The following is a 12957-nucleotide window of genomic DNA, read 5'->3' on the forward strand; positions in this document are numbered from 1 at the left end:
ACGTTCCGACCCTTTGTGCCGTCGAAAAAGACTCAATCCCTGTCACACGTTGGGCTTTCGGCTTTATTGTTTGAGGCAGGGGTGGGTGGGTTTCACTGATAACTTGCTAACGTTAGCTAACTGCCTAGCTGACGTGCAAAGGCGAGCTAGCAGCTAGCGACCCATCGGCGAAGAGCAGGACTATTCCCGACACCAGGCCGCTCTTATTTGGGGGATGTGAACCTTGAGGTGCCCGGGGTGGGGTTTGCTTGCTTAGTCCCGATCGTCGTCACACCAAACTGCCCGGGATGGGACAACAGGTAGGCCGCGTCGGTGAGGGCACATCAGCCGGACTCCAGCCGCCGCAGCCCCACGCGTCACAGCCCCACCAAGGGAAGGGGAACCGGGGAAGCAGCGCCGGGAGGAGACCCCGGGAAGCCAGCGCCACCGGGACACCGCCGGGAAGGGCAGCTGCCGTTAACGTGCCTGACCCGGGGATCAATATATTCACGCAGCACTCAGGTAAGGGGGGGGCACTTTAATAAGAGGGGTGTGGTAACTGAGGAGGGACTCAGGTTTTAGTTTGACTTTGATTTGTTTGCTGCCGTTCACGTTAGCTAGCTGAGCCCATGCTAAGTCTGACAACGACGCGTTAGCGGAAATGGCCATGCCAACCGATAGTACAAATCCATGTCTCAGGCGTGTGTTTCCCTCAACTTCAGTTTGCCCGTTTTTTTTCTTCTTTTTCTTTTTTTCTTTTTCTGGCTGTCCGAGCAAAAGACCGTCTAACTAGAGGATGAAACCCATCGCTACATTTTGGCACCCGTGAGAATCTATTAAAGGTGTGTGTGTGTGTGTGTGTGTGTGTGCGCGCGTGCGTGCGTGCGCGTGCATGTCTTGCATGTGATCTGATGATACCGCAGAGAGAGATGTAGGCAGTGTCGATGCTGAAGAAGGAAGAGTCCTCTTCGAGCCGTGTCCTGTCGAAATGGTTATGGCTGTGAGTTAGCTGGTTAAGTTGATGCCTGAGACCTCTCTTTGTGTTACTTTGCAACGTAAACAGTGATCCTTGCCACTGGGGATTGAGTAGCATTTCCACTCCATTAACTTGCTATAGCAGCTACCACAGGCTCACATTACTACACCAAGTGATTTTCACAAGCTCTTTCACAATCATTGTCTGATAACGTCTACTGTTACAACACACTCAGCAACTAATGCGATTAAGACTGGCTCACTGCCCCTTTTTGACTGTGCGACCACGGAATCATGCTAGTTTTAATCCATAGCAAGGAGAACATTTACTGCCATCTTTACTAACACATGATCATCAATTTACATCATTGTTGTAGACGAATGCCTTGATTCTCTGCGCAGTTAATATAAGTTCTCTGTGGTTGAAAATTGTGTATCATTGAACGTTAATGTGAAATAAATCCTTTGTCACTGGTAGACTGCATTATTAATATCAGCGTGAAAGTCAGTTACTTATTTGTGATGGTAGAAATGGCCCCACCCTGTACCAGACCTCCCATCACCCACATTCATTCCTCAGAGCCCTGACCAGGGATCAGGTTTTCTCTTCAATGATGGTTGGAGGATAGTTGAAATCCATCTCTCCATCCTAAACCACGGGGGGAAAACATTGCCTAGCTTCAACTCTTAGCCTTCTGCCCTTAGGCAGGGTCACTTCAAAGCCTGCTCTGAAGTCACGTGATGGGTATGACAGGATGCTAGAGCCCCTAACTGGGCAGTGTGTCCACGTATCCTCTTGCAGGCTTGATTTAACTTTCTGTCTGTGTTTGATATCCACTGCTCATCTTGATTTTTCTCTCTGACTGTTCACCTGGCAGGTTTTTCTAGGTTAGGTTTGTATGGCTGTCCCTGCTGCAGCAAGCCTAGCTGACTTAAAGAGAAAAGGCTGCCTGCATACCATTCCACAAAGTTATTTACTCAGATGTTTCCCCCAATCGCCTTCCTCTACACACACACACACACACACACACACACACACACACACACACACACACACACATTGCATAGATACAAAGCCACTGGTCCAAGGCCTAACTTCTCCACAATTTAAAGAAAGTAAGGACACAATAAAGGTTTGCGCATACTTGTGTTTCCTATCTGTCTCATCAGCACAGTAAATGTCTTCAGCTTGAAACATATACACAGACAGACAGACCTGTAAAGTGGAGCACCACTCACTTTCAGCAGTGTTCTCCTCTCTGCTCTGTCAGGGCAAGAGTGGCCTTTTTATAGCGGCCAGCATGCAGTCACATAGCCACTCTGCAGAGACTGCTACTCCTCAAAGCACACGATAATGGAACAATGACTCTTAAGTGGGGAGGCTTGGGACTGCACTCAGTCTTCTACAGGCCATTAAAGTTCCTCTTTATAGGGGATTATTTATAGTAATAATGATACAGCATTACTTTGCAGTTTTGGTGTGTAATAAGAGACAATGAGACTTCTTTTACAAGCCCATTTTCGATAGTCTTTGTGAGAGGGACGGTGCTGTTGGATTAAGCACATAGATTAGAGCTCATTTCATGTAAGTGCATTCATCATTTCACCGGGTGCTGTCGAGTGGAAGTTATGATTTGACTGTTGGATCAAGTTTTGATTGAATGGCTAATCCTATTCATCCGTTTTTGTGGGAGTAGGCTGATACAGTCTTGACCAATTAAAACTGTAAGGGATTGTCAAATTTTAGTGGTCTGGCTAATCAATTTTTCTTGAGTGAAAAGAGAGTTGTGCTCGAACAGCTGAAGAAGATGTGCGTCCTATGAAATAATCCATTCAGGAATGAGCAAAGAGGTGCAACATGCACTTTGTAGAAAAATATATGCATTTATTATTTTGGCTGTTAAAATGACGTTTTGACACAATTTTAGATCTTTCCTCATGTGCATGAACCCATCATTTCACTGGGGATTGTCGAGCTGTCATTTAAAAAACCAAAACCGCCAAAATTACACAGGCGGGGTAACATTACAATTATATTTTTCTAAGAGCGAGCGTTGTGCCTCGTTCTCTAATCCAGTTTTCTGCCATTTTTTAATAGAGTAGCCTTGTTCTTAGTTAAAAAAAAATTAATAGTGGGCATCCGGATAGCGTAGCAGTCTTTTCCGTTGCCTACCAACACAGGGATCTTCAGTTCGAATCCCTGTGTTACCTCTGGCTTGGTCGGGCGTCTCTACAGACACAATTGGCCGTGTCTACGGGAGGGAAGCAAGATGTGGGTGTGTCCTGGTCACTGCGCTAGTGCCTCCTCTGGTCAGTCGGGGCACCTGTTCAGGGGGGATGGGGAACTGGGGGGAATAGCGTGATCCTCCCACTTGCTACGTCCCCCTGGTGAAACTCCTCACTGTCAGGTGAAAAGAAGTGGCTGGCGACTCCACATGTATCGGAGGAGATACGTGGTAGTCTGCAGCCCTCCCCCGGATCAGCGGAGGGAATGGAGCAGAGACCGGGACGGCTCGGAAAAGTGGGGTAATTGGCCAGATAAAATTGGGGAGAAATCCAACAACCAAAAAAAAAAAAAAAGAAATACATAATGAAATGGTGACTTTTATAGGGATGAAGTGAAGAAAGGTATAGACTATATGCTGTTTATGTGTGCATTAGCTTCCCTTTTGTTATTTTGCCACTTAACTTTTCAGTCAGCATTGTGAAGCACATGCTTCAGCAAGAGTTTCTATTGGAAACCTTTTACCTCCCTCATCCTTCACATCGCTCTCCTCAGTGGTCAAGGTCTCTGTCTCACTCTTTCTCTCTCTCTCTCCCTCCTTAGTCGTAGAGGTCTTTCTCAGTTCTCAACTGTGAAGGTCTCTTTCTCTCTCCTCAGTGGTCTATCGCTAGATTTCTCCATTAGTCCATCCACCCACCCCACCTGGCAAGTTGAGTCAGCTTCTGTGCATCTTTACAGGTCACCCTTCTGTTCTCCTCCTCCAGTCATCACTAATTCAACGAGACGATGTTGATCTCCCTAGACTTACAGCCCAGACAGACTATGGCCTGCTGTAGCAGGGTAGATGTGACACAAACCAGCTCAGCGCTGAGTCAAATGGAGCCATCCAGGGTATTGGATGATGTGCAATATTGGGAAAACAATGGCAGCAGCCTATTGATAGGTTCCAGGTCCCTTTAGCCTTGTCAGCAGTCTACAGATCGCTCATATGGTTGGATCTGCAAGGTAATGGATCTTGTAGTTACTAAACAATTTCTGTTGCATGAGTAAACTATTAATCTGTTATTTTGCAATCTTTATTTCTCGTTTTACTACTGTGTTGCAAGAGACTTGCAATAATCCAGAGGGGGAAGTGTGCGCGTGTGTCTATATATACATATATATATATATATATATATATATATATATATATATATATATATATATATATATATATATATATATATACACTACCGTTCAAAAGTTTGGGATCACCCTAACAATTTCGTGTTTTCCATGAAAAGTCACACTTATTCACCACCATATGTTGTGAAATGAATAGAAAATAGAGTCAAGACATTGACAAGGTTAGAAATAATGATTTTTATTTGAAATAAGATTTTTTTTACATTAAACTTTGCTTTCGTTAAAGAATCCTCCATTTGCAGCAATTACAGCATTGCAGACCTTTGGCATTCTAGCTGTTAATTTGTTGAGGTAATCTGGAGAAATTGCACCCCACGCTTCCAGAAGCAGCTCCCACAAGTTGGATTGGTTGGATGGGCACTTCTTTGAGCAGATTGAGTTTCTGGAGCATCACATTTGTGGGGTCAATTAAACGCTCAAAATGGCCAGAAAAAGAGAACTTTCATCTGAAACTCAACAGTCTATTCTTGTTCTTAGAAATGAAGGCTATTCCATGCGAGAAATTGCTAAGAAATTGAAGATTTCCTACACCGGTGTGTACTACTCCCTTCAGAGGACAGCACAAACAGGCTCTAACAGGTACTATTTAATGAAGATGCCAGTTGGGGACCTGTGAGGCGTCTGTTTCTCAAACTAGAGACTCTAATGTACTTATCTTCTTGCTCAGTTGTGCAACGCGGCCTCCCACTTCTTTTTCTACTCTGGTTAGAGCCTGTTTGTGCTGTCCTCTGAAGGGAGTAGTACACACCGGTGTAGGAAATCTTCAATTTCTTAGCAATTTCTCGCATGGAATAGCCTTCATTTCTAAGAACAAGAATAGACTGTCGAGTTTCAGATGAAAGTTCTCTTTTTCTGGCCATTTTGAGCGTTTAATTGACCCCACAAATGTGATGCTCCAGAAACTCAATCTGCTCAAAGAAGTGCCCATCCAACCAATCCAACTTGTGGGAGCTGCTTCTGGAAGCGTGGGGTGCAATTTCTCCAGATTACCTCAACAAATTAACAGCTAGAATGCCAAAGGTCTGCAATGCTGTAATTGCTGCAAATGGAGGATTCTTTGACGAAAGCAAAGTTTGATGTAAAAAAAATCTTATTTCAAATACAAATCATTATTTCTAACCTTGTCAATGTCTTGACTCTATTTTCTATTCATTTCACAACATATGGTGGTGAATAAGTGTGACTTTTCATGGAAAACACAAAATTGTTTGGGTGATCCCAAACTTTTGAACGGTAGTGTATATAATCCAGTTAGTCAAGTAAATTCTCTATGAGACAGTACAAGCCTGTTTCATGCTATAAGCAATCATCAGCTGTCCATTGCTTATAGCATGAAACAGGCTTGCACTGTCTCATAGAGAATTTACTTGACTGGGTCCGCGGTGGTGTAGCGGTCTAAGCATCGGCTGTGTTGATGCAGTTGCCCACTGGGGACCGGAGTTCGCGCCTCAGTCTCGTCAGATCTGACTATGGCCGGACTCGATGAAGGAGCAATAATTGGCAGCGCTGTTTTCGGGAGGGGGGCGGAGTCGGCTTGTGTTCATCACATGAATGCGTCTCTGGGTGTGTTGCAAAAAGCAGTGGTTCGGCCTGGATTCGCCTTGTCACGAAAGTAGCGAGGCATCTCCTTCGAGACTGCCGGCCGGAGAGATGCAGTTGGCGAACGCATGCAGTACGAGGGTGGGTGTTTGAACTAAAATAGGGATCGATTGGCCACTAAATTGGGAGAAAAAGGGAAAAATCAGAAGAAAAAAAAAAGAATTTCCTTGACTAACTGGATTATTTTGCTCCTTATTTGTTGAGCACTATCCCTACCGTTGAGTGCTTCTTTTAACAAAGTATATATGTGTGTGTGTGTGTGTGTGTGTGTGTGTATTTTCCGCTCCTCATTAGTCGAGCACTCAACACCATTGACAGTTTCGGAAAAAAACACTATATATATATGTGTGTGTGTGTGTGTGTGTATATATGTATATGTATATACATCACCATCATTAGACTTTCAGTTTGTTATTGTGACTGCTGAATCAACTTTAAGCATGGTGTGGTCAGCCATTATGTTTTTTGAGTAAATGTCCTTTGGCGTTTTTTTTTTTAATCACATTGACAAAGCAACAAGCTTATCTATTTTTATTCTCAGTAGATGAAAAGAAAGAATTTGGGGCAGATAAGGAGATTGGAGTATTTTTGTTTGTGGTTGCATCGTCGATGGTGAATGAGGAGCCAGTTGAAGTGCAGCTCTGTAAAAGCTGCCCAGAGGAGAGGGGAGATACCCAGATCCAAGATCCAAAGGCCTTTAAGCTGATTAGCATCAGGGGTGAAATTAGATTAGAGACAAATCCACTTTTCTATAGACTATATGTGTAAAAGTCTCGACAGACAGGATAAGTCACACAGCAGCCAAGGCACTGTCTGTGGTGAAATTGACTTTCAGAGGCTGTAGTGGCTGTGGATAAGATTTTAACGGGTTCAGAAGTTAATATCCCAAAGTAACAATGATATCAGGAGAGGTTGGCCACTCCTAGAGACTGGCCATTACCACTAGGAGGAGCCATGGCCACACCTTTTTGCGGTAAAACTGGACAGAAATGTATGCAAAATGGTCTGCAGATTATAAGAGCTGTCAGTGACTATGACTGGGAATTAAAATGCTTTGCTTTCTTTCAGATGGTCAGGTTTGAGACAGTGTGCAAGTGCTTTTGTTTGGGTAATAAAGTGTGTGCCTGTAGGTCAGTGAAACAGTTAAACACAGTATATATGTCTGAAGATGTAACAGTATGTGCACAGTATGGGTTTTTTGTTTTGAAAATTTGTCTCTCGTGCTCTCAAGTTCAACCGAAGCCCTTGTTAACACCATTCATCCCTCAGCATAAACATCTGGCATTATCCATTGCTGTCAGTCAGCCCTATCTTTCTTACCTCCGCTTCAGCCATTTCCATCCCTCTTCTTTAGACCCCAGCAGCTTTCGCTGGCTTAAGAGTCATCGGTCTATGAATTGTTATGTCACCAAAAACCATGTTACATGTCCCTCTACTGATCTCCTGGTGGGGGGGTGGGATGGGGTGGGGTGGGGGGGTAAATGAAAAGGGAATTTCTCCTTTGGGGACCAGTGCAATATCATAAACAAACTGAGTAATCTATCCTGCATGTCTTGACCGCCATTCTCAGCATCTGGTAAAAGTCAACCCACCCTGCTCCAAATCACAGATTCCTTAAGCCCAGCTCTCCACGGCCATTGTCATTTAAGTGAAGCTTAATCGGAGGCAGTGAATTCTTATTGAACTGTCCTTCGCATCTGTCGGCTCGATGGCTTGGCTAAAACTTTGCTGGGTGTCCCAGTGGCCATCCTCTGAAGCCACAGAATAAACTCTTTTCATCCTTTGGCTTTTTCAGGAGAAGAAATTTATGTTCAGTTTGTTGCTTGGTGTGAGCCGTTGTCAGAGTTGAGCTGTGTTGGTACAACAGGGCAAGAAATGAGGTGGCCTGGGAATGGAGGTGGGAGGGGGGCACTTTTGAGTGCCAACACTGTTTAGTGTTGGTTTGCTTCCAGGATTGGTCCTTGGCTGCTGGCATTATAACACCTGCTTATCTTGTGGGTTGCAAGCTGGAGACTTGGGCCCCAACACACACAAGTACAGATATTTTTGTCACATGTACATGCACAGTCACACATGCAAGCAACACTGTCACACACTTTCTCTACGTCAGTGTTAGTAAAGTTATAATTGATTGCGGTTCTTCCATGGAATTATCCAGCACATCCTCTCCTCTGTCCTTTAAGTGTAATCGCCCGCAAGCTGGGTGGTCAGTCGGAAGGGCATCCTGTGATGGCAGGCCGGCAGGCCATGCTGTCTTAACATCTCCCCTGTGGTGTGGAGACATAAAGTAGTGCTTGCTGTGTGTGAACTTAGTGTAGTCTATCAGTGCTTGATTGCATCTGACCACCTATTGCAATTTACATCTTACTACATTTAAGTGTAATACATTTGCTCTTACCTTATTAGACGCTGGGGGTGTAAAAATGCATGATGCATCGATCTGAAGGTGGCAATTCAACTGCATTGTTTTTTGGTTTTTTTTGGAAGCCCTGTGATGGACTGGTGGCCTGTCCAGGGTGTCTCCCCACCTGCCGCCCAGTGACTGCTGGGATAGGCTCCAGCATCCTGTGACCCGAATTCGGATAAGCGGCTTGGATAATGAATGGATGGATGGAATGTTAGAATTGATCATAATCAAATATAAGAGTATTCAATAAAGTATGAAGAATATTCAATAAAGTATGTGCTCGTTTTTGTTTTTTTGGTTAAAATAAAGTTCTCTATTTAATAAAGTTTTCTATATTCAAACATAAAAATCCACTAAATCCAGATTCCCAATCTATGTCCAGCACAGGTCCGCTCATTGTCACAGCAGTGACTCATTTTTGAAAGAGTAGTTCAATGTTACTCCTTCTTTTGATCGTATTTGTTTACAAATTTGTCACAGAAGGCTTTAATTAGAGTTTGTTGGCTTTTAAAGAAATAGTTTCTCTTAAAATGGAAATATTGTCTTTATCTGGCGTTATTGAAATATGCCGCCACTTGTGTATGCTGAGAATGTGAAGTTGTTTTTTTTTCTTGTCTTCATTTCACTACTTTAATAGTTTCTACAGTCACACTTTTTGTATATTCAGTGTATTTTTATAAATATTCTGAATCGTACCAAAATAATCATATTGAATCGTGGTGAACTTTGAGTTGTCATGATGCATTCATTTGCTCTCCCTTACAGTTCCATCTGGAGCTGCTCTCTTGTTCAGGGACATGTGACTGTGAGCAGGGCAGATGCTTGCTGCCACATGGGATGGTCTCTAACCACCACTCAGATGCCCCAGTCTCCCTTAAAGGAATCACATCCTAGTTCATTTGAGAATGTTCCTTTTGAATTTGAGAGAAAAGAGAGCGGGAGATTGATAGACTAGACATAAATCAGCAGTAGAATTGCAAGGGCCCTTCTATTCTGCAATGCAGAAAATGCTGACAAAATCACACAGTGGAGACAACAGATTATAGATATAAACACAGAAGTGTGCAGAATTTGGAGATTTCGGGGAGATTATGACAAAATTTGAACATCATAAGAATTTCAACTGCTCTCCGCAGAAATTATATTCCCCTGGTCTGATGTGGCAACCAAAGGCTCCTCGGCTATCTTGACTCTTTCAGCTGTAGATGTTGAGCCCTGTGAAAGTTAAATCCTCCAATGGGGCTGCAGTGTGTTTATTTAATGCTTTCATTCTAAAGCAGATTAAACCTGCACTACAGCGAAGCTTAACCACACTACGCACAGATTAGCTGGTCAGACATCCAGCTTAGTCGGGGATAAACCCTCACCAGAGAGAGAGGCAGGGGAACGGGGGCTCTATCTAGGCTATGTATGGTTAACTTCGGCGGTGGTGAGGGTCAGTAATTTTTTTTTTATTCTCACTACCAGGGCGCCACATAGCAAAGGTGCACTCTGACCAGTAGGCTAGCACCCATACTTAATTAACCCATTAAAGTTACATATAAAGTGAAACAAACAATTGGTGTTTCTTATTCAGTTTTTAGTATGATTGCATTCGTTTTTTATGTTTCACATGTGCAAGGCTACTTTTCAATTAGTGAACCTGCTGCTTAACCAAAAAATTTTTTTTTTCAAAATTACATTAATTTTGAAAGACAGGAAATCTCAAAAGCATTATTCAATGAAATTAGTATTAAATGGTACACTGCATGGTACAAACGTAAAAAAAGAAAAGAAAAAGCCACCAACACCAAGTAAAACAACATGCATTTTTTAGTGCAATTTCACTTTGTTACCTGAATGTTTCAAAAATGCATATTCTCAGAAGTCATTCAGTCTCACCTAAAGGGGGCTCAGAGTTTTATCTTTAGAATAAACTAAGGTTTAGGAATGGAACAAACTTTCATCTGTCAATCTTTTCTCTCTTGATCTGATCTGTTTTATTGTTGAGATTGAAGAGTTGCCATCGCAGATGTAAGAGCTTCCAAGCATGTTGATTATGGACAGCATGAAATCCTCGGGAAGACTGGGAAACAGGACTGGTTGGGCAATTTCCAAAACAAGGCTCCCATCTCACTGCGATTTGCTTGAAAGAAGCGATGGAATTGATGTTAGCGCTGGTCGAGCTGCGACTCGGGCCTGCTTAGTGACTACAGCAATAAGAGAGTCGGTGAACAATATTATGCTATTCAGGCTGTAGTACATTAGATAATTGCTGTTCCTGTAATGTCACCAATGTGTTCCTCTAAAATCACTTTGCTACTTAGTATAAATTACTTTGCATAGCAACTATGTTAAGTCATAGCCTACTATTGTTGAAGTGCAGTTGTCGACAGAGTCTAACAAAAATACTTTTAAAGTCCAAATTGTATTTTGTTCACAAAATAAAATCACTAATTAAGCTGTTTTATTATCGCAATAATGCACTCAATGCTGTGCTAAAACGAGATTTTAACACAACTGTGTTAGTCTATGACACTGGGCCTTCAGTTTCCTGCCTGCTACCACAGCACTGCAATAATAGTCTTTTTTTTCCACACCCTCTCTTGTTTTATTGTGTAGGGGAAGGTAGTTGGCTAAAGCCAGGCTGCTGGGTCTTTATTGCCATTCAGGGGATCAAGCTTTAGCCTACAAGGGATTGGTTTTAACGTCTTCACTATGGCTCGCTCACTTGAACTGGTTTAAATCAGTTTATTACCTGTGGACTGTTTTGAGTAGCCAGTGAGTTGACCAAGCCTGATTTAGTTGTACAGATTTGTGGTGAACACACCTCCCTACTTGTTACCTAACGTGTGTGCATGCATTCAAACACACACCACAGACAGGTATTTTATATCACTCTGGTTGCATGGTACACTGCGGTTTCTTTTGCAAGAGCAGGCAGGTCTTGAGTAGAGGCAGCGTTCTGACATTTACCATAGTCATTTCAGCTTAACTTTTCCATTCTGTGCTCAGTATGAATACATGGCTGTCTGTAGGACAGGAACAATAGGCTTTCATTTGACTTGGTGATTGAGCAAGGCTAAAGTGGAAATATCTGTCAATATTTCAGAGGGTTGTCTCTTACTCGTGTTTTCTCATGTCAGGAGGACTGAAAAAAACGAGTGCGAGTGTTAACATCTCTCATTTTGTAGCCCAAAAAAACAGATCGGCAAGCCATGAGACAGAGCAGAGAGACATGACTGTGGGTAAACTCGTTGCTCAGCATATATCAAGAGATGATTAATCTGAGAAAAGAGACATCCTCAGGCCTTTGGTTGTCAGGCTGTATGGTCACTCAGCCAGGGGTGTGATGCAAACAGAAACGGATCCAGGAGAACTTCCTTCAAGTCGTCATAACACCATTCATCCTCTCCACTGTGACATAATGCAGCACTTAGACATGTTGTCGGGTCTGCCTAGAGGGAAGCACTTACAGCCCATTATTAACCTGTAACAGCCGCTGAGAGGCCCTGGCCGGGCAGGGCAGTACTAAGCAGGCTATGAGGCTGGGCCCCATTCTCCTCCATTCCCGGTTGAGCTACCGGTCCTTAGGGCTCAGGGCGACCATTGTCCAGTCCTTAATTGCTACAAGTTCCACTGGAGAAACAGATGGGCTGGCTGTGTATACAGACAGAAACAGAGGACACCTATAGGCATTCCCAGAAACTATCTGTGTTTATGTGCATGTGATTACTTATTCACATTGATTTATGGCACTGGGCCATATTAAGGGTGTGATATGTGAATCCAGTGTTGTTCACATGAGAGTGCACTGTGTGAGCACAAACATGTAGCTGCATGACACAAAACAAAATATTATGTAATTCCATTGTAAATGGGCTGAACTTAACTGCGTTGCTACAGACAGTACTTTTTCAAAGAGCAGACTGGCTACTGTGTGGATTTAATTGACATGGTGAATGTCAGGCCTTTAAAAACACAGGAAAGCCTTCCTTATCTAGTCCACACACACAGTGGTAATGTGGCATCAATGAGGCTATTGTTCTTTTTTGTCCTGCCCTCCTTTACAACAATTGGCTCTTTTCCATCCCCACTCCAGCATTGTCTACTTCACAGAAGGCTCCTTACTGAGAAGATGAATTGCTTAGGCCTAGCTTTACCAGCCTTATGGGTCGATTAAATCAGATATTGGATCCAAATCTGGCATTTCCCCAATAATAACATTAGAATAAGACATGTTAACATTTATCAGTAAAAGCAAAGACTTCATCTCACTGAGGTTAGGTATTTTTAATGAAGAGACGTTGTATCTTAGTCATTTTTAGATGCAAAGTAACTCATGGACCTGGAAAAGATCGCATGTAACAGTTCATCTCTAGATGGGAGGGGAGGCCAAGAAACAAAAAATTGGGCTCTAATGTTAATGTGTTCAGCGAGGCTTGAGAAGCTTGAAAATACGGCAAAAAACATTCAATAATTTCGAGTCATAATGTAAAAAATGAACAATTCAGAGTGCGTTGTCCCCCCTGCGTGTGCCCGTCACATGGCTGATACCAGTTCTAGTGCTGGAGTGGAGGGCTTGGTTGGTGCTGTGTGAAAAGTATTA

At 43.0% G+C, this 12957-nt stretch overlaps 1 protein-coding gene across 1 annotated transcript in view; it reads left to right on the forward strand.

Moving 5' to 3' along the window:
• The first annotated feature begins 212 nt into the window (after positions 1–212).
• The window catches only part of abl2 (c-abl oncogene 2, non-receptor tyrosine kinase), a 33087-nt gene continuing 20342 nt past the window's right edge, over positions 213–12957 (forward strand). Inside the window, exon 1 of the mRNA XM_056275662.1 lies at positions 213–501. Within this exon, the coding sequence (XP_056131637.1) occupies positions 288–501 (214 nt within the window). The 5' untranslated portion in view covers positions 213–287. The remainder of the gene's footprint in view (positions 502–12957) is intronic.

Source organism: Lampris incognitus, chromosome 3, assembly GCF_029633865.1.
Source record: "Lampris incognitus isolate fLamInc1 chromosome 3, fLamInc1.hap2, whole genome shotgun sequence".
NCBI lineage: Eukaryota > Metazoa > Chordata > Actinopteri > Lampriformes > Lampridae > Lampris > Lampris incognitus.